The sequence below is a fragment of the Brachycentrus maculatus genome, unplaced genomic scaffold, assembly GCF_059751285.1.
Source record: "Brachycentrus maculatus isolate JH-2025_06_01 unplaced genomic scaffold, ASM5975128v1 h1tg000248l, whole genome shotgun sequence".
NCBI lineage: Eukaryota > Metazoa > Arthropoda > Insecta > Trichoptera > Brachycentridae > Brachycentrus > Brachycentrus maculatus.
In genome coordinates, this window is record NW_028280999.1 from 228,538 (window position 1) to 251,571 (window position 23,034).

The following is a 23,034-nucleotide window of genomic DNA, read 5'->3' on the forward strand; positions in this document are numbered from 1 at the left end:
TCCCAGGGGGGAGTCAAATAAATAAAAGTGATTTTTTCACTCTAATATTTATTCAATATTACCCTGGACTGGACCTGAAGCCGAGGGCTGATCACCTTTCCTTCATGTGTTAACAATCAAGATAACACTGCGTTTATATGATGCAGTGCCCTTTGCACCATTGGGGTGCGGATAAAGGGGGTTATTTTCCAAATAAAATCATCATCAAAACTCATCAGTCAAAGGGCGTTTGTGCACTGCACGGAATTACACGGAATTTTACCGTCCGGCACGTCAGCTAGCATAAAAAACGGATGATTGGCTTGGATTGGCTTGTGCTTTTGTCCATCTTTCTTCGGCTCGGTGATCTTGATCGGTGCGTGAACACGTTGCGCTTCAAATTTGATCACTCTATACTGTCATAGTCGCCTTCATTTTTCAAAACCGGACTGCCGGACGGTAAAATTCCGTATAGTGCACAAACGCCCAAAGGGTTGAAAAATTAGTAAGAAAAGAAAAAAATAGTTTATTGAAATAATACAAGTCAATTTGTCATTTTTTATTATTTCTTTTTAGTTTTGCTATCTAGGATCGCTTGGCTTTGTTCTCTCTTGCGTTTGTTGATCGGGTTTCTTGGGTCGTAAATGTCAAACCAGTCATCTCCCTTAGTGGACGCATCCTTAGCTAAGACCGCACCCTTGTTTTCAAAGTGCAACTCGTGGGTTAGCCTGTAACAAACAAACAAAATAATGATACTATATGTATCATTGTACTAAAAAATTCAATATATCCCTCACTCCTTTCAAGAACGTCATAAATCAAAAATCGTCAATTTTCAGTTGTGCATGTTTTCGAAATGTCCAGAAAATGTACTTTATCCCAGCAAAAGCGGCATATTTTTAACTTAATATTTACCCGCCACAGGGCAGAAAGTGTTGTTTTTGCATTTTGAAGAAAAGGCATTGTTTAATTATTTTTGTAAATATACTAAATATTTTTCAAATGGAGAAAAAACCTTCAGGTTTTACCTACAAAGATCTGTTGCACAGTAAAAAGTTCGATACGTGGCTTGATATTTATTTTTGATGTATTGTATTATAATTTAAAACTTTAAAAATGTTCTCCTGAGAAATCAAGTTTTTTGATTTATGACGTTCTTGAAAGGAGTGAGCGATATGTAAGGCATAATTTTAGTGATAACTAAAAGCTTACCAATTGTCATCATTAAGTTCACTTAAATCCTCAGTTTTTGTGTCATCTTCTTCTTTTGATTCAGACTGTTTCTCTCTTGCGCTTGACAATTTCTTTTGAAATTTACTCAATAAAGCTAAAGTAAATTCTTCCCTGAAACAAATAGAAATAAAAATAATAACCAGGTATAGAGAATAGAACACACACCACTCTGTCTTTGGAAACTTTTTTCGCCTCTTTCACATTTCTGCATCTCCTCATACATACCCGTCAATTATTTAAACTGCTGACTTGACCACCCCCAAGTAATATTTTTTCATTTTATTAAAAATTCTTTTGCATTATACATCATAGTTTAAATGCAAATACAAGAAAATATACATAACATATCGACGTGCCCTACGTAAAGTCCTCTAACTACATTTTTGTCAATTTTGAGATATTTGGTGTATATTATCAACTAACCTTTTATCTACAAATATAAACAAACAAACAAAATATATAAAAATAAATTACGCCTAGTTTTAAGGTGTAAAAGACACTACAAATCTACATGGAATTTTCGAAATGAACTGAACTCCTAAAACGCTAACTACTTAATTTTGACAAAGCATAAAGTTTTAAAACGATTGAATACATTATTTTATCGTGTTTTTGAATGTATAATACTAGTTTAGAATTTCAGATAAAACTGTCAATTATAATAATAATAATAAAACCCTTGTCCGCACCCTAATGGTGCATAGGGCACTGTGTCATATTAACGCAGTGTTATCTTAATCGTTTACACATGAAGGAAAGGTGATCAGCCCTCCGCTTCAGGTACCAGTCCATGGTTATATTGAATAAATATTACAGTGAAAAAATCCCTTATATTTATTTTACCCCCCTTGGGAATCGAACCCGGGACCTCCAGAACGGTAGCCGAGCGTGCTGACCATTACACTACGGAAGCGGACTGAAAAAAAAATATATATAAAATCTTCTAAGCTCTCTCCAGTAAAATAACAGATTGCAGATAGAGTACTTTACGTAGGGGCCGTCGCAAAGGCATGGCCTGTGTGTGGGTATACAATACATATAATTCAGGTCATAGTAAATGGCACTGGAAAGAATACAATATATTATTATAAGTAAAACTAGAATAAAAGTGTTAATATAAATTACAAAATACTAAACTAACAGAAAACAAAAAAAAAACAAGAAATTTAAAAAAATATTGGGTTGATGCAAAAGTTTTGACCGTTTTTTACATATATTTATTTTTATTTTTTTTTTCTTGTGTATTATTTATTTAATAAATTATATAATTTCCATCAGTTCTTATAACCTTCTCCCATCTTTCTATCAACTTATAAATACCAGTAGTATAAAATTCCGTGGATTTTAATGCGAAAAATGAAGTAAGGGATGTTTTTAACTGCTCTATTGAATAATTTTTTTCTTCATTTAAATTTTTTGCAGTGATCGGAATAAATAAAAATCAGAAAGAGCAAGATCTGGAAAATACAGTGGATGCTTGATAACATCCCAATTTAACTCATTTAGCTTGTGTTGGGTCATCATAGCCACATGTGGTCGCGCGTTGTCGTGATGAAACACTGCCCCTTTTCTGTTTACCAATTCTGGTCTGTCCATGTGAAGGACCATGTTCAATTGGGTTAATTGCTGACAATATCATTCTGCTGTACTTGTCTTATCGTGTTCCAAGAGTTCAAAATACACAATACCCTTATTATTCCACCAAACACAAAGTATAACTTTTTTTTATGGATTTCGGCCTTCGAAGTTGTTAATGGGGCTTGTCCAGGTATAGTCCAATGTCTTTTTCTTGTCACGTTGTTGTACACGACCCATTTCTCATCTCCCGTCACCAAACGATGCAAAAAAGGTTCATGTTTTTGTCTCGCACTCAAAGCAGCGCGCGTTGAAACACGATCCAATAAATTGGCAGCCGACAATTGATGAGGTATCCAAACGTCGTACCGCGAAACCATTTCCATACGCTTCAAATGTCTTATTGCGATTGTTTGGTTGACTCCCATCATTGACACAATCTCCCTGATGGTTAGACGTGGATTGGTGTCAATTATGACTTTTAATTCGTCGTCATCAGACTTCAATGGCCGCCCGGTACGTGGTTTATCAATGAGTGAAAAATCTCCAGATCGGAATTTTGCAAACCATCTTCGTACCTGTCGAACTTTGATGACATCTGCTCCATACACTTCACAAATGTTTTTGGTTGCCACACTCGCGGTATTGTCTTTACGGAATTCATAAAGTAAACAATGACGTAAATGCACTTTATCGAACGACATTTTGAAAAAATACAAGGGGTTATTACTGTTCTGGCCAGGCCAAAACTGAATAGAAAGTAGAGAGAAAGCATCCTTTATACAATGGAATCATAAAAAAAGAAGATACTATTCATAATTTATGAAAAAAAAAAAAATTACCTGGGATCATAAAAAACGGTCATTACTTTTGCATCAACCCAATATATAATAAAAAACAAAGAAGCAAAAAGTAAAAAGTTAGCAAGCATGTACTACAAGAGTGATATGTACGTCCAAATCTAAAATTTCATATACTTGATCATGCCAAGTTTTCCTAGGACTTCAATCTTTATTGCACATGGACAATTTAGTTTATTTTGAAAAATTATAAACAAATTGTTTAACCTGTCTGGGAGTATGGACGTAAATGAACATCAGTGCGAATTTTCCTTAACCTTTTAACCGAGTCAACTTTGTTCCTGAGAGACGCCCGTACGCGGCGATATTTCGCCGTTTTTAAAATGATTACTTTTATCATGTATTTAGTTAAGAAACGATTTATTTTCCTAAACAAAAACGTTCAATGGGATTCATTATGCCTTTTTGGTACTCTATAATACACTTGTGTCACATTATTCTTGAAATATATCGTAATATAAATAAATAAGATCGTAACATAAATAAATCAAAGCACGCATCGTGTGTCACTCTTACCCGCTGGCGATGCGTAGCGTCGAGAGTGAGACAGATATAGGGCATGATTATGGCGCGGACTAATTACCGACCGCAAGAAAAATCAGGGATCTCTTCTTTTATTTATCCTTGTGATGTTACAAATTATTAGTCAGATATTTCAACAGATGTCATAAGGCCAAGGATTGACGTATTATTTTATCCAAAGTTCCACATCAAGAAAAAATCCATCCAAGTTTAACTGAGGTTCGAAACTTGGAGCAAAGTAAAAACACTTACGGTTATGTCAGCCGCGTATGGGGCATGTTTTATTAAAACACATACGGTTATGCGAGCCGCGTGGATCCGGTTAAAGGAGTATGGAAGTTAATGAACGTCGAAGTCCGTCTGTGAGTTAGTATGATGTGACTTGTATAGCAATGACATCTGTGAATATTTGTGTTTAATTTTGTGGTAATGGAAAAATATTTCGAATATGTAGATGTTTTTTTTATTAAATTATTTAAACATAATTTCTATCTTCATAATACATCAATTTAAAAAGAACCCACTCCCCAGAGAAAGTCGGATATCAATATTTATACTCCCGGAAAGGTTATAAACTCAGGCATTGTTGATAAGGATAATATAATAATAAAATAAAAATACAAATGATTTTTTATACGTTTAAAATAATTTTATATCCGGTATAATAAATTACATAAAAATAGTTTTGTACATTTATAATTTATTTTAACCTAAGGGCAAAATGGAATTAAATTGATACTAATACATAATAAATACATATTCTACGCCCAGTTAGAGAAAAATTCCTCAGATTCGTGAATTTCAAAAGCAGATACATCCACCAAGGATAAGCAGGATGATATCCAAAAAAGAGTTAAAATTTTATTTAATTTTGGCATTAATTTACTGTAATATACTTTTTGTTCATACAATTTTGCAATAAAACATGAGAATTTTTTTTTTTTGTGAATCCAAGATAAAACAAATTTACTCATTTTAGTTAATTTTTTAAAAATAATAATGGACAATTTATATAGCTCCGATTTCTTAAAAATCACCTCAATAACTTTACAGCTTACAGCAATTTTAATATAAAAAAAACAACACAAGTAAAAAAATGTTTGTCTTCCAAAAAAGGAATCACCCTGGACTGATCACTTTGCCTTTATGTAATTAATGGTCAAGATAACACTGAGTCAATGTCATGCAGTGCCCTATGCACCAGTTTATGTAGATAAAGGTAAGGAAAAGATAGAAGAATTTGGGTTTAGTAATATATATGTTAAATGGAATGTAAACAAAATCAATATAATTGATTAATTCAACAGTCACTCTGTGGTAATACTACTTATCTATCATATTCAGTTTTTACTTTAAAATATTACTTTAAAAAAATCGATTTTGACACACGTTTTCACACATACAACATCACTATCAACATATAATATTTCATATACATGTTGATAATAATATTTCACAATTATCATAATTATATGGTATTTGATGTTAAATGCATCTAAATATGTCGCTCACTCCTTTCAACAATGTTATTTATCAAAAATCGTAAATTTTCAGTTGTGCATGTTTTCAGAATGCCCAGAAAACGTACTTTATCCCAGCAAAAGCGGCATATTTGAAACTTAATATTTACCCGCTACAGGGCAGAAAGTGTTGTTTTTGCATTTTGAAGAAAAGTTATTGTTTAATTATTTTTTTAAATATACTAAATATTTTTCAAATGGAGAAAAAACATTCAGGTTTTACCTAAAAAGATCTGTTGCACAATAAAAAGTTCAATAAGCGGCTTGATATTTATTTTTAATACATTGTATTATATTTTTATACTTTAAAAACGTTCTCCTGAAAAATCAAGTTTTTTGATTTATGACGTTCTTGAAAGGAGTGAGCGACATGTTTTGACACATACAACATCATTATTAACATATAATATTTTATATATATGTTGATAACAATATTTCACAATTATCATAATTATATGGTATTTGATGTTAAATGTATCGAAATATGTCGCTCACTCCTTTCAACAACGTCATATATCAAAAATCGTCAATTTTCAGTTGTTCATGTTTTCAGAATGCCCAGAAAATGTACTTTATATCCCAGCAAAAGCGGCATATTTGAAACTTAATATTTACCCGCTACAGGGCAGAAAGTGTTGTTTTTGCATTTTGAAGAAAAGTTATTGTTTAATTATTTTTTTGAATATACTAAATATTTTTCAAATGGAGAAAAAAAAAGGTTTTACCTAAAAAGAATCTGTTGCAATAAGTGGCTTGATATTTATTTTAAATACATTTTATTATATTTTTAAACTTTAAAAATGATGAAAAATCAAGTTTTTTGATATATCGCTCACTCCTTTCAAGAACGTCATAAATCAAAAAGCTTGATCTTTCAGGAGAACGTTTTTAAAGTTAAAAAATATAATACAATGTTTTAAAAATAAATTTCAAGCAATTTATTGAACTTTTTACTGTGCAACAGATCATTTTAGGTAAAACCTTAAGGTTTTTTCTCCATTTGAAAAATATTTCATACATTAAAAAAATATAATTAAACAATACCTTTTCTTCGAAATGCAAAAACACCACTTTCTGCCCTGTAGCGGGTAAATATTAAGTTAAAAATATGCCTCTTTTGCTGGGATACAGTACATTTTCTGGGCATTCCGAAAACATGCACAACTGATAATTTACGATTTTTGATTTATGACGTTCTTGAAAGGAGTGAGCGATATGTATGACGTTGTTGAAAGGAGTGAGCTATATGTATGACGTTGTTGAAAGGAGTGAGCGATGTGTTATAATAGAATTTAATATTAATTTTCATAAAATACTACCACAACGGCGCTTATAAAGACATGGATATTGATATGATAGTGATGAAGTAAAGCAAAGTAGTGTTTACCACGTAAAAGCTGAATTTAAAATATAATTAATTTAAATACAAAAATACGTATATTGCTTATTTCAATAAGGAACCGTTTATTGAATCACAAATTTTAATAACTAAATGGTCACAGAATTAACAAACAATTTGTACAAAAAATCATAAATAATTAAGGCAGCCCTTTGACTATCCAGCGTTTTTACTGGGCTGATTAAAATAAGTCAGTTTTAGACGGTTAAATATGTGTCATTTCGAATTTCTTTTAAGGCCGATACATTCTTCTATATCGTCAGAATCATGTACGACCGCCTCGTCCCATGGTCCGTAAATGTTTTCTTTATATTTCTGCCAATGAACAAACAAAAACGGACAGTGAAAATTCAAAAACACGACAGAACAGAGGAATATACAAAACATCGTTTTAGACACGGTCCAGAGAGATAAGAATGCAGAAAAAGTGGTCGCGACGAAAATAAAAATGGCGAAATTCGTGTTTAAAACTTTGGTTATCAAGATCGGGAATAAAACAAAGCATTGGACTGCGACGGTTATCAATACAAAAGCGTGTGTCGGAGTTCCGAGTCTAGAAGCGAGGCATATAGACCCAAAAATCGCGGCATTAATTGATAAAGAACTTGAAACCACGGCTACAGATACACCGTAATCAGAAAATATCAAATGCACGACCATCATTATAGCTGTAGTTGCAAAAATAGTATCCGTGCTAACGGTGTCTGTTAGGGTATGTAAAATAGGAGAAACGATATAGCCGAAAACGAGGAAAATTAAAACAGTTTTCAAATCGCTTAATATCTGGTACATAACTGAATCATGATCGCCATTTTGATTCTTCATTTCATCCTTTTTGGCGTTGAGTTTTTTCATTTTAAGTTTAGAAAGACCATCCTTTGAATGTTTTCTCAGATACATCTCCATGGAAGTTTCAAAATTTTCATTGACGATCGATTCTTCTACGTGTTGGTATGAATATTTTTCTCCAGACCCCTTTTCAGGATATGTTCTTTCCATTTCTTCAGGATTTTTAACAAAATCTTTGGTCGGATTTGTTTTTCCCATATGCACTAGTAAGTAAAAGAGATATCCCGTTGCGGTTATGGCACAGGATGATCCAAACACTTGTCTCGCGGACAACCATTCGTTGTAGAGGTACGTGAACAGCACTGAGAACAAAACGCACACTGACAGTTTTTGGGTGACCCTACAAGATCCGACGAAACTTTGGACGAACGTGATATTTTGCGGGTGGACATTTTTCCTCATTTGCTCCAGGAACTTGACGTCCGTGTAGTTGTCAGGATAATGTCCCGTGTTTTCGTACAAATTCTTAACCCAGGGTTTCTTTTCGTTCTTCGATAGTTTTCCTCTGCAAAAGACAGTGGGATCTTAGAATGGTACAACTTATAGGAGTCTCAATTTGATATGAAACATCTATCATTCTTTTTTATATGAAAGAAGATGGAAGTCTGAGCATCCCAGGGCTTACGACCTATCATCATTTAGGAGCGATCGCTTTATATACTTGAGTAACGTTCACCATTCTACCCATTATTGAAGACCCATATTGCAGTAATTTTTGAAACCTGTATATATGCAATGGTCTCAGAATCTTCCACATACAAGTAGACTTTTCGATAGGTTTGTATGTATGACTGAGTGTGGCGACACCAGTTGAGAAATCGGTAAAGAATTTATTTAGCTTGCTTCGTTTGAACATCAGGGTCTTCACATTTTCCGCTTCTATATTGTGACAATTTCTATGAAATTTTCACCATAGACTACACAATTTTCATATTATTGACTGCATACAGCTGCCCGAGATGGACAGTTACTCTCACGTGATAGTCGACGTCAGAGGGACCTTCCATGACATGGCGCAACAAGTACATGTTTTTATTAGCTAAGGAAAACTAAAAGCATTCACAAAAATCTCCCAGTTGATGCTGCCCGTCAATTGATTAATGCGTTTGTAGTTGAATATATAACTAGTTTACACTAAAACATTATTTCAAAATTACCGCAAATTACATACTACTTAGAAGAGTGTTAGTGACAAGAGAAAGATTATTTTGTAAATATTTGTTGCACATTTTAAGCTATATGGTACATAATTATATGCATGCACAAATGATTAATTTTATTTTCACAATTATAGGGTTACCATATCGCTCACTCCTTTCAAGAACGTCATAAATCAAAAATTGTCAATTTTCAGTTGTGCATGTTTTCGGAATGCCCAAAAAATGTACTTTATCCCAGCAAAAGCGGCATATTTTTAACTTAATATTTACCCGCTACAGGGCAGAAAGTGTTGTTTTTGCATTTTGAAGAAAAGGTATTGTTTAATTATTTTTTTTAACTATATTAAAATTTTTCAAATGGAGAAAGAACCTTCAGGTTTTACCTAAAAAGATCTGTTGCACAGTAAAAAGTTCAATAAGTGGCTTGATATTTATTTTTAATACATTGTATTATATTTTTAAACTTTAAAAACGTTCCCCTGAAAAAATCAAGTATTTTGATTTATGACGTTCTTGAAAGGAGTGATCGATATGTTATAGGGTTACCATTCTTCTTTATTTATTTATGTACATATTTAAACATATTACATGCATAAGTCACATATAAAATATTCACAATAAGTAATTTTCATTATTCATTTTGGGACATGGGATTAATGTTAACAAGACTGAAAAACAGATAGAACTAGTTATATCTGTTTTTCAGTATATATATCTGTTAGAATATTGTAACGGTGTATACACGGGTCTACCAAACAAAACGACTCGACTGCAATCAGTGGTAAACGCTGCAGTGATACTAATTTTTGAAATTCCTAAATTCAGTTATATGATGATATGGGATGTGGGATGCCACTACTTCACCAAATGCACTGGTCATGCTGTTCCAAAAGGATTGAGTATAAACTCTGTCTACTCATATATATATACATATATATATATATATATATATATATATATATATATATATATATATATATATATATATATATATATATATATATATATATATATATATATATATATATATATATATATGTATATATATATATATATATATATAAATATATATATAAATATATATATATATATATATATATATATATATATATATATATATATATATATATATATATATATATATATATATATATAATACCCTTGTCCACACCCCAATGGTGCATAGGGCACTGTGTCATATAAACGCAGTGTTATCTTGACCGTTAACACATGAAGGAAAGGTGATCAGCCCTCCGCTTCAAGTACCAGTCCAGGATAATATTGAATAAATATTACAGTGAAAAAATCACTTATATTTATTTGACCCCCCCTGGGAATCGAACTCGTGACCTCCAGAACGGTAGCAGAGTGTGCTGACCATTACACTAAGGAGGCGGACAAAAATACTCATGGATAAACCAATACATAATATGACTACACAGTATCTAAAAGAGCCGTGTATCCCAGATGAATTGGTCGATAGACGTCTCACGCTTCAATCGGCTACAACAACTGTTATGGGTAAAGTGATCTTACCAACTAGCGCACTAAATTTGGCGAGCATGCCTTTGCTGTTGGAGGACTGATGGACCAGTAGTTAGAGATAGTGAGAGTGAGATGATCTTTAGAAAAATAAAAATAAAAACGCATTTGTTTTCTAAATCATTTCCTAACTAACTAACTAACTAACCATCACGCCGCTTCCCCGCAGGGGTAGGCAGAGAGAATCGAACGCCACACCACTCTGTCCTTGCAAACATTCTTTGCCTCTTCTACATTCGTGCATCTCCTCATACATACGTGACGATTATTACGACTCCTGACCCGGCCGCTTTCAAGTATTTGACATACCTGATTGTGCCAAGTTTTCCTCGGCCGTCCTCTGCTTCTTTTTCCAACTACATTCGCCTCATAAATTTGTTTAACCGTTCTTTCTTCACTCATACGCTCCACATGGCCAAACCATCTCAACACACCTTTCTTAATTTTATCGATAATGCTTATCTCAGCCTTACATTCTTTCCTTATTTCATCATTCGAACATCTATCAAACATCGTTTTGCCACACATTCGTCTGAGGGATCGCATTTCGACTGCATTCAGTCTGCTTTCATCCTTCTTTTGCCAACTCCATGCTTCGCTTCCATACATAAGGGTTGGAACCAGAACTCCATTGCGTACTGCCAGTTTAGCTTCCGCTGATAGATTTTTATTTGCTAAAACTGATTTCCACAATCTCATTTATCCCAATTCAATCACAATGAAGGGTCCTTGACATAGTATTTTACGAAAATGGCGGTATTTAAATTATCCAAAATGATTATTATATTATTGACTAACTAGATGTATCTTGTAAGATACTATTAAGGTTTTCTTGAATGTTTTCCGCAGATACATTGTGGTAGATTTTATAACATCTTTATAAAATTAATAGACTTTTTTTTTTAATCCTAATTTTAATTTAGGATTTTTATGGAGTGTGTGGAAGTTTTTTTGTGAAAGTATTCTAATATTTTTAACGTTTTTTATTTAAAATAAACCCTGACCATGACAATGTGTTGTTGAAACCGGTAGGTTGAATTATATGAATAAAAAAGTGGTGAAAACAAAGTATATTAATTTTATAAAGATACTATTAAGGTGTTTTGAATATTGAAAGCATTAACTTTGTGGATCATTTTGATTTTAAATTTTAACTTTAATATATGTACGGTCATAAATTAAGCCCTGAAGAGGGCAACAGGTTGTTGCCGAAACTAGTTGGTTGTTAATAAAAATGCGAGTGGATCAAAAAAAATAGTCTTTTTATTTCTCAAAATAATATACTAGTAAGGTAATTTTTCACAAAAAACCTCCGCCTCCGTAGTGTAACGGTCAGCACGCTCGGCTACCGTTCTGGAGGTCCCGGGTTCGATTCCCAAGGGAGGTAAAATAATTATAAGTGATTTTTTCACTGTAATATTAATTCAATACTACCCTGGACTGGTTCCTGAAGCGGAAGGCTGATCACCTTTCCTTCATGTGTAAACGATCAAGATAACACTGCATTTATATGACGCAGTGCCCTATGCACCATTGGGTGCGGATAAGGGGTATTTTTTTAAAGGTAATTTTTCACAAAAAACACAAAATAAAATGGTGGATATTACAAAGATTAAAATTAAAATGTACACACCTTGATTGTCCTTTTTTAGGGATCTGTTCATTCAATTTCCTGTATTTCTCTTGTTCTTCTTCATAGTCCTTGACCATATTGTTTTCTGTCTCTGCTTTGGAAGTACTCTCCTTAGCATCCGCAGCTATTTCCTTGCTCTTCTTTCCGGACATTTCCCGTTTTAAGTCTTTGATTTCTTCACGAATCTTCTCGCTGAAAATGAGTAGTGAGAATCTTAACGATCAATCACCAAATGAATCAAAATCAAATTGTCTGGTGATACAATTTTAAAAACAGCTATCACTGCGTTCAAGTTCAAGCCATTCATGAACCTCCTTCCTTAGTTTATCCCTCTACCTCCTTCCTAAGCTCCCTTTTTCCTTTGCCTTCCTTATTTTCATCAATTTGTAATTTATGTTTTTGACAAACCTGATTTGATCAAACTTTCAAAGGAGATGCAAGGACATTATTCGCAATAAGTAATGTTCTTATGGATACCTTACTTTCAAAACATGTTTTATCAATGAGTAAAATCCTTATAAGTGGAAAATCAAGTTTTATTGAGTGTTTGTAATTTAATAAAGGTCTAAAAAATAAAGGCCCTACGTAAAGTACTCTAACTACATTTTTGTCAATTTTGAGATATTTGGTGTATGTTATCAACTGACCGTTATCTACAAATATAAAAAATAAACCATATCCGCTCCCTAGGTGGAGTATTATGGAGTCCACAAACTGTCTCCAGGCTTTTCTGTCGGCTGCCAGCTCCCTTGCATCCTCCCAAGCCAGATCCGCGTCCCGAAGATCTGATGAGAACTGCCGACAAATTGTCAGCAGTGGTCGTCCTGGGCGGCGCGAACCTGATGCCTTGTAAAATAGGCAAGCTTGATTAAGGCTCTCAGGAGGCATGCGGAGTACATGGCCAAGCCACCTGAATCGCCTTTTCTTGACGACAGTTGTGACCAAGATTTGTGACAAATATAAAAAAACTAAAAAAATATATAAAATAAATTACGCCTAGTTTTCAGGCATATAAAACGCTATCTACATCGAATTTTCGAAATAAACTGAACTCCTAAAACGCTAACTACATACTTAATTAAAGGCATAAAGTTTTAAAACGATTAAATACATTATTATATTGTGTTTTTAAATGTATAATACTAGTTTAGAATTTTAGATAAAACCGTTAATTAATTAATAAAATATGTTAAAAAAATCTTCTAAGCTCTCTCTTGTAAAGTAACAGATTTGCAGATAGAGTACTTTACGTAGGGGCAGTCGAATTGCAAATATATTTGGCTTTAAAAAAAATTTAAATCCACTTACGCTTCTTTTTTTCTCGCTTCTATTCTATCCTTTCCCAAGTAATACTCTTCTATTTCCTCCTCACATTCAGCCTCATCTTTTTTATCCATTTCCGCACTTTTAACATCCTTTTTTGACTTGGATTGTAGTTTATCTCTGATGCTACTGACAGCCGCTTTTGTGCTTTCGCTGGGTTCTTGGTTTTGTTTAGAAGACGAAGCATTCTCGTCTGGTAAAATATCTATATACAAAAAAACATATATATTAAATAACAAAAATAATATCTGTACTAAAGATGTGACTAATGGGTAATTGTTTACAACATTTTGAGTGTGTCTAAATACATTATAGGAGTTATTTTTCACATTATTTTTTGACATCTCAACATAGATCAAGAAGAATAATCATGAAGTCTGGGCATTTACGGGGCTTACGACCATCATAGGCTGGTTTAAGTGAACTTTACACACATGTAACATTCACCAATTCTATCCATGATTTACAACCACACTATTCAAATTCTTGTAAGTTCTATAAATGTATACGATCCAATTTTGAAACATTGTACTAGAATCACTAGAATTTCACTAGAGACATCTATTGGTGAGATAAAATTTGAGGTTATTGGTGAGGTAAATTTTTAAACTAACAAACCTGCTACAGTATGTAAAAACGTATTTTACATACTGTTGGTAGAGAGCGGGGGTTAGGATCAGTGTTGATGAAAAAACCGCCCGACAACAATGTGTTAGGATCTTCTTCTTCAAACCCTTATCCGCACCCCGATGGTGCATAGGGCACTGCATCATATAAGCACAGCTTTATCTTGATCGTAAACACATGAAGGAAAGGAGATCAGCCCTTCGCTTCAAGTACCAGTCCAGGGTAATAATGAATAAATATTACAGTGAAAAAATCAGTTGAATTTATTTGACCCCCCCCCCCCGGGGAATCAAACCCGGGACCTCCAGAACGGTAGCCGAGCGTGCTGACCATTACACTACAGAGGCGGACGGCGGTGTTAGGATAAGGATTATATACCTTCAGCAGTCATTTTACTAAGTTTGGGATCATCAAGAAGATCGTGTGTTGATTTCGGTTTTCCACGGAACTCGGTTGATTGGTCTTCTTCTTCTTCAGCTTCCATACCGAATGAGAGAAGTCCGAAATTTCTAAAAAAGTTGAAGAGAAAAGGTAAGTAAAAAAAACTTAATTTACTAAGAAAATTTCATCTACATATAGGTATTCTGCCAGGTCATGTGGCACGCATGTCTGAGGATAGATGGACGCAAAAGGTGCTCGACTGGAGGCCTAGAAGCGTGGGTAGGCCCCAGACAAGATGGTCCGATGACATTAGGAAAGTGGCGGGCCTGCACTGGAAGAGAGTCGCGTCCAACAGACAACTGTGGAAGTCCAAGAGAGAGGCCTTTGTTCAATACCGGACACAAGAAGAAGACTGAAGTAAGAATTCTTCATGTGTTAATGATCAATATAACACTGTGTTTATATGATTCAGTGCCCTATGCACCACCGGGATTTAAAAAAAAAAATTAACATATGACTAGTTTTGAAAACATCTGTTAGTTTTCGAAACTAGTCGTGTGTAATGAAATAAAACCCCTTAAGTGGAATTATACAAGTGTTTAATTTTAAATGGTCAGGTTAGGAGGAAAGAACGGTTAAGCAAATTTATGAGGCGAATGTAATTGGAAAAAGGAGCAGAGGAAGGCCGAGAAAAACATGGCACGATCAGGTATGCAAAATACTTGAAAGAGGTCAGGTTAGGAGTCGTAATAATCGGCGGGTATGTATGTATGGCGGAGATGCATGAACGTGGAAGAGGCGAAGAATGTTTGCAAAGACAGAGTGGTGTGGCGTTCTATTCTCTCTGCCTACCCCTGCGGTGAAGCGGCGTGATGGTTAATTACTAAGTTTTTTTTTTTAAATTATGAAAAATGTTATTATTCTTACTTGACTCCAGTCCGATCTTTCTTCTTCTTCTTTTCGCCTTCTGGTTTATCCGTTTTAACTTTGACCCGTGGCACAATGTCTGAGAACGGATTGACCAGTACCTCGCACTGCAATATAGAACTGGGGTACATTGGCCGGTCATCCTCATCTGTCAGTCCGTCGGCCAGTTTCAGCATGTTGAATACAGTCTCACCTGTACACGAAAACAAGTACATATATATTTAACCTTTTACCGCGTTAGCTTTGTTCCCGAGACACGAGCGTGCGCGGCGGTATTTTGCCGTTTTTTAAATGATTACTTTTATCATGTATTTAGTTAAGAAACCATTTATTTTCCTAAACAAAAACGTTCAATGGGATTCATTGTGCCTTTTTGGTACTCTATAATATACTTGTGTCACATTACTGATTAAGGAAGTACTGATTCACTTCTGGAATAAAATGGAAAAAGTAAGAACGCAACAAATTATTCGAACCCGAGCAGCATTAAATAAAAACTATATTGGCCCATCCGTTAAAACAAGTTTTGCGCAAAAAACCTTTTCATTCCCTACGCCAAAAATATTTAATTTGCTGCCCGTAAACATAAAGAATTCCAGTAGTGATCATGTCTTTAAGAACAGTGTCCGTCGATGGTTGCTTCTCGTTGGAAGGGACAAGGTAGAAAGGGAATTAATTAAAGTCCAGGTGTAATTGTTTTACTGTAAAACCTTTATACTGTAAATTGTAATTGTATCGATTGTATGCAATGTACAAAATGTAATAATTTAAAATAATAATAATAATAATAATTTTTTTTTAAATGTAAGTATCTACATGTAAGTATTTCGGCTCAACACAGGCCATGCCTAAAGAGCCGTAATACATATAGTAATTTAAATATATATATATATATATATATATATATATATATATATATATATATATATATATATATATATATATATATATATATATATATATATATATATATATACATATATATATATATATATATATATATATATATATATATATATATATATATACATATATATATATACATATATATATATATATACATATATATATATACATATATATATATATGCATATATATACATATATATATATATATATATATATATATATATATATATATATATTGTCAGCATGCTCGGCTACCGTTCTGGAGGTCCCGGGTTCGATTCCCAGGGGGGTTTAATAAATATAAGTGATTTTTTCACTCTAATATTTATTCAATATTACACTGGACTGGTACCTGAAGTGGAGGGCTGATCACCTTTCCTTCATGTGTGAACGATCGAGATAACACTGTGTTTATATGAAGCAGTGCCCTATGCACCATTGGGGTGCGATAAGGGTTTTATTACTTACATATTTTACACTTAAAACAAGAAAAAAGTTCTAAACAATGTTTGAATGAATTCACCCAACCTGTGACTTTTCCGAAGATGGTGTGTTTATTCTGCAGTTCTGGAGTCGCATTGAGAGTGAAGAAAAACTGGGAACCGTTGTCGTCCTTCCCGGCATTGGCCATCGCAACCAAACCTCTCCGGTTGAAGCGAAGCCTGGAATGGAACTCGTCCTGAAATTATATTGATTTGTGAGAATACTGGAAAAACCAAAGATTAATTTATTCAATATAGTAATAAAACCCTTATCCGCACCCCAATGGTGCATAGGGCACTGCGTCATATAAACGCAGTGTTATCTTGATCGTTAACACATGAAGGAACCTGAAGCGGAAGGCTGATCACCTTTCCTTCATGTGTTAACGATCAAGATAACACTGCGTTTATATGATGCAGTGCCCTATGCACCATTGGGGTGCGGATAAGGGTTCGAATGAAATTTGATTACACCTAATATTTCTTTTATTGTATTCATTTCTTATGTCAACATTCAAACTTTCATCATACATCGTTTTACTGCACACTTGTCAGAGAGATCACATTTCAACTGCATCAGTCTACTTTCATCCTCTTTTTGCCAAATACATGCTTCACTTTCAAACATTAGGGCTAGAACCAGGACCCCATTGTGCACAGGCTTATAATTTTTTATTTATTTATTTTTTGTATTTTTTATTTGCAATTAAATGCTTACTTTAAATGTGGCGCCATAAATAGATTCCCCTCCCGTTCCGTCCCCTTTCGGGTCACCTCCTTGCACAATAAAGTCTGGGACAACTCGGTGGAAGATAGTCCCTAAAAACAAAACAGAATACCATTTAAATAGGTTTTTCAAACATAAAATGTCCCCGATTTATTATATTTACCAAAGTAAATAGCCTAATTATATATCTTTTGTATATTAAAAGCCATATATTTTGTATATTGTCCGCCTCCGTAGTGTAATGGTCAGCACGCTCGGCTACCGTTCTGGAGGACCCGGGTTCGATTCCCAGGGGGGGTAAGAATAGATATGAGTGATTTTTTCACTGTAATATTTATTCAATATTACCCTGGACTGGTACTTGAAGCGGAGGGCTGATCACCTTTCCTTCATGTGTAAACCATCAAGATAACACTGCGTTTGTATGACGCAGTGCCCTATGCACCATTGGGGTGCGGATAAGGGTTTTATTATTATATATTATATATTAAAAGCATTGATAACTTTGTGGTATACTAATGAAACACCCTCATTATCATACATTGTTAACTTTGTGTAATACCACTTGTGATAATAATATTTGTGTAATATTTGTGACTATCGGTTTCGGAAAATCATTTCATCATCAAGTCATTAAAATTCAAATACAATTATTACATTGAAATTATTAAAATTAAAATTAAATTATTACGATTTGACATTTGTATAAAAATAAAAATTTTAAAAGAGAGAGAAACGACAAATGAATCACAATGGGAATATTTTCAAAAGTAAACTTACAAAAGTTAAAATAAGTTGGTTATTTACTATGGGTAAGTCTTTATTGATTGCTTTACTTATTTCTAATTTTTCTAGATTATCTAAACAAAGATCAAATAAGTTTTTTTTCAAGTGGTATTACACAAAGTAGACAAAGTAAGGGTGCTTGCCTCCTCCCGGAATTCCGTGTAATTTTACTGTTCGGTCAGTTAGCGTTTTAAAATGACGATTGGCTTGGATTGGCTTGTACTTTTGTCCATCTTTCTTCAGATCGGAGCTCTTGATCGGTGCGTGAACACGTTGCGCGTAAATTCGATCGTAAAATTGTCGTTTTAAACTGACGTGCTGGACGGTATAATTACACGGAATTCCGGGTAGTGGACAGCGCTCCAAGGAGAGTGTTTTAATTATATATCATTTAATTTACTAAAATACGGAGAACATTGGTGTAAATTAGGTAAAATTTAGATATTTTTGTACCATGCCATTAACCCATCCATGAGTGAGTTTCAGCAGACAAAACTGTATCTGCGGAGTGAGTTTTTTTTATTATACTATTTTTAGTTTATATATTTTATTATCATAGTCAATGCTATAAGTAGGCTTACCATACGACCCGGTTTGACCGGGATTGTCCCAGTTTCAGACTCAGGTCCCGGTGTCCGGGACGGTTTAGATTTTGTCCCGGTTTGTGCGAGCACTGTCTATTTATCTTTTCAAACAGTGCATTTCTTACATAGAAATATGGGAAAACAGTTTCGGTAGCGCTAAAATTTTTACATGGATTGGACTACATTATGTACTAAAATAGGAAGATCTTTTTTTTTAATGTAAATTGTACTCCAAGTAAGTTGTTACATTCCTTAACAATTTTTATTTTATTTTATTTTTATTAAATAAATAAATAAAAATAAGAAACAGCTACTACCCCCTCTTCAACTTCAACATCCCAAGGACTAAACTCTAATATTTAGAATTAGCTTCACATACGGTGCTTGAAAATGATGCGGAATGCATCGAAACATGTGTCACAGTAGATGTTAAGAAATAGTGGTATTTACTAAGCAAAACATTAATCAAAAATGGATAGGTTTTACCACAAAGTGACTGCTGAATTAATTAATGAAATAATTTTATTTGAAAAATTGTTAAAAAATATTTTTGAAATTGAGTATTCTTTCAACATAGAACACATTATGATATTTTACATTGATTTCTATTGGGAAAATGTTTCAATTAACCAGTATTTCGTTTAACGAGTAAGATGCTGGAACGAATTATGTTTGTTATAAGAGGTTCCACTGTATTTGTTTTCTTTCCCTGCCTTTCCCTCCTGTTTTAGTTTAGAACTTCATTATTATGGTAAGCCTAGCTATAACCAACATATTTTCTTTATTAAAAATATTTACACCAGTCAACGTGTTTTATACCATAAGGGCGTTTGTTTTTAACGACTACGACAGTTTAGCGTGATCGAATGTACGCGCAACGTGTTCACGTATCGATCAAGAGCTCCAATCCGAAGAAAGATGGACAAAAGCACAAGCCAATACAAGCCAATTGTCATTTTAAAACGCTAACTGATGTACCGGACGGTAAAATTACACGGAATTCAGGGTAGTGGACAAGCGCTCTAAGAGTCACATCCCCCAGTATTGAGAAATAAGATGGAGAAGAGAGATTTTAAATAAGACATAATTGGAGCACCTTACCAAGTTGATAATAATTTGCAATGAATGTGTTCAAGTCATCCTATTTAATTAATCACCATACCATTTCATGAAGTAATTATGAATCCACAAATTATGCAAGAAAAAAAAATCAAAATAAAAAATGTAACATTAACTGGAGCACAAATTGAGGACAAAAAACGTAATTTCAAAATCACTTTGGAATTCTAACTCATCAATACATCAATAACTAACCTACAAACAGGAAGTACAGATGAGAATAATCACAATTCTAGCTCAATTTAAATATAGACAGCCGTTTACATATCGACACTCCAATGAATAAAGAATCATCTGAAATTGTACGAATAAAGAATGATTCCACTACTTGTGAAAAGACGAAATGTTTATCATTACTAAAGTGACCATACGTCCCGTTTTGAACGGGACCGTCCCGTTTTTAGATAGCCTGTCCCGTTGTCCCCAAGTAAAGTTTCGGGACGTCGAAATGTCCCGTTTTAAAAAAAAGAGCAACACACATTAACAATAAAAAAATTGACGATAGTTTGTAGTATAACCGTTTCATTTTTTTCAACTTTGCTGAACAAATCCTAGCTTGATTTCGGTGCATATGGCTACAGCAGGTGGCTGGTGAGTCATGTGCAAAGTAATTATATATTTTTTTAATTACCTAACGTCCAAGTGACTCTAAAATCTAGCTACGGCTTATGCAACACCGTTTATCATGTCCCTACTCAGGCTTCAACTTTACAAGTTTCATAGCCTATGCCTACTTGTGAGTGGATTTACTCTTTATGTTTAAAGTTACTATAATTTCATGTAATTCATGAGTGAAAATTCTAGGCTAAAACACTCGCACTAATAAAGACCGCCGACTCTTAATATAAACAATAAAACAACAAAAAACATTCATATTTTTATGAATTATTCCTCTTTTTTTCTATATCAACATTCCTTTTCTTTTTATCAATACACAAAAACTATGAAAAAATATGATTCTTTTTAAATAAACACACCATTACATAAAAATTGGTATATGTCCCGTTTTGGTGGCAAAAATAAATGGTCAGTTTAATCATTACACACAAAATAATTACCATCGTAGTATCCTTCCATGCATAATTGGATAAAATTTCTGCATGCTTTCGGCGCCTCTTTTGTCCATAGCTCTAAATCAATATCACCTACAGTAGTTTTAAGCAAAACCTAGAATAAAAAAACAATTAAGCAAGGGAACAAATAAATCATAATAAACATTGAAATGTAACAAAAACAGGCAAAATGGAAAATTAACACATTCCAAAATTAATCAAATATGATATTTTACTTACTTTTCCGAGAGCTGGTGGCTCTTGAATATAAATATTACTCATATTTCAGATGTTAAAATCGTCCCCAATCACTTTATTCGACACTGTTTCTGTTTTCAGTTTGGCAATTTGACAGATCAAAGATAAAAACGAAAATCCATAGACATAAACATAATGTGATAAAAAAATAGTACTTATTTTTTATGAGCAACCTACCTACATCATTTAAAGAAAAAGCTTTTTCTTCTTCTTTTTACCCTTATCCACATCCAACGGTGCACGGAGCACTACATTCTTTTCACGTATCTTTATATTTACTTACATGAAGGTAAGGTGATCACTCCAGCGCTTTAGGGAAAATATTGTTGTGAATATTTATATTTTTAGTGACGAATATTTTTTATTTGTTTTTGTACTACTACTACCATCACACCGTTTCCTCGCAGGGGTAGGCAGAAAGGTTGGAACGCCACACTCTTCTGTCCTGACACACTCCCTATTCTGACAACCCGATTTTGCCGTAAAAATAATTGCCGTAAAAAATCTATAAGTAGGTAGGTATAAAAATCTATCTAAAAAACTAAATAAAGGAATGATGTTAGCTAAGATCACCACCTTTTAGTATGTGTCAAAACATTAATTTTAGTATTTGACGCTAGATGGGAGTAATAGACCCGGTATTCATTTGAAAGTCTTCATGGGGGCTCGATCACAATTTCATAACCGCTCTACGCAAAACTGACAACAGTCAAAAGCACGACTATATGTACAAAATAGCGCAAAATTTTCGTGCATTTGGAAGTCACGATTCGGAAAACGAATCCGGATCGCTTACGGATGTGTGCAGTCAACATAAAGATTGCCTCCAATAAATATCCATGTTATTTTCCGTCAATGAAACATGTCAAGGTTCAATTTGTCGATTCAATTAGCAAATATTAACGGCAAATTGATTCTTAAAATACCATGGAAAAGTTCCTTTATATTTTGGTCTAAATTTACCTTGTTATAGAAAAAATAATGAATAAATATTCACAGGTGGGTCCGATCATTGTGCGATCCGGCACATTTTTTTAAATAAAATTTTTATATTGGTCAATAAAAAAGGATTGTGAGAGGTGTCCTTTATAATGAGTAGTCGAAATCAAGAGTTTTGGAAAATGGGGAATGCTTCAAATGACAAACACATAGAACATCATTCTGTTTTATTAATACATACACATAAATTGTTTTACATTATTTTATATTATACTATTACAGTAGGTACCTAAAGCGAAAGTTTTTGAATTATTTGTATACATTTTTAATCAATTATTTCCACTTATTGGTACATTATAGGGTAGATACATAGTAAATACATACAGAGACATTATTACAAATACTTATTTGTATAATTAAAGTAACTATGTTATAATATACAATTATTATTTACCTGCATGCATAGTACGAGTACAAAAAATACAAAATAAAATATAATACATCGTAAGTATTCAAAATAGATTGTAAAGTTTCGTATACATTTTCGTATTTTTTTTAAAATTATTTATTTATATTTGAATTTAGACCTCAAATTGATAATTACGGGAAAAAGAAGTGAAATAAATAATATTTGTAATATTGTTTAGC

General features: G+C 33.3%; 2 protein-coding genes across 2 annotated transcripts; both read right to left on the reverse strand.

Annotated features, from left to right (window-relative positions):
- Positions 1 to 484: 484 nt before the first annotated feature.
- Positions 485 to 21,550, reverse strand: LOC148306155 (spliceosome-associated protein CWC27 homolog). Its single transcript, XM_088265535.1, has 10 exons — positions 21,430 to 21,550; positions 21,196 to 21,304; positions 17,640 to 17,740; positions 16,968 to 17,118; positions 15,531 to 15,723; positions 14,601 to 14,731; positions 13,581 to 13,800; positions 12,273 to 12,464; positions 1,192 to 1,323; positions 485 to 707 (listed from the first exon to the last, which is right to left on the reverse strand). Exons 1-10 carry the CDS (start codon positions 21,469 to 21,471, stop codon positions 542 to 544), a joined length of 1,437 nt encoding a protein of 478 aa, XP_088121661.1. The 5' UTR covers positions 21,472 to 21,550; the 3' UTR covers positions 485 to 541.
- On the reverse strand, positions 7,169 to 8,949 carry PIG-C (phosphatidylinositol glycan anchor biosynthesis class C). Its single transcript, XM_088265539.1, has 2 exons — positions 8,915 to 8,949; positions 7,169 to 8,442 (listed from the first exon to the last, which is right to left on the reverse strand). Exons 1-2 carry the CDS (start codon positions 8,947 to 8,949, stop codon positions 7,305 to 7,307), a joined length of 1,173 nt encoding a protein of 390 aa, XP_088121665.1. The 3' UTR covers positions 7,169 to 7,304.
- Positions 21,551 to 23,034: the final 1,484 nt, after the last annotated feature.

What these genes read in the sequence shown, in the direction of transcription:
- PIG-C (XM_088265539.1), bottom strand. Translation starts at nt 8,949, where the DNA reads ATGTCATGGAAGGTCCCTCTGACGTCGACTATCAC. An exon ending in CCTCTGACGTCGACTATCAC is followed by an intron (nt 8,443 to 8,914) that starts GTGAGAGTAACT and finishes TGTCTTTTGCAG; the next exon opens with AGGAAAACTATCGAAGAACG.
- LOC148306155 (XM_088265535.1), bottom strand. Translation starts at nt 21,471, where the DNA reads ATGAGTAATATTTATATTCAAGAGCCACCAGCTCTCGGAAAA. An exon ending in CATCTTCGGAAAAGTCACAG is followed by an intron (nt 15,724 to 16,967) that starts GTTGGGTGAATT and finishes TTTCGTGTACAG; the next exon opens with GTGAGACTGTATTCAACATG. An exon ending in CCTAAAAAAGGACAATCAAG is followed by an intron (nt 1,324 to 12,272) that starts GTGTGTACATTT and finishes TATTTGTTTCAG; the next exon opens with GGAAGAATTTACTTTAGCTT.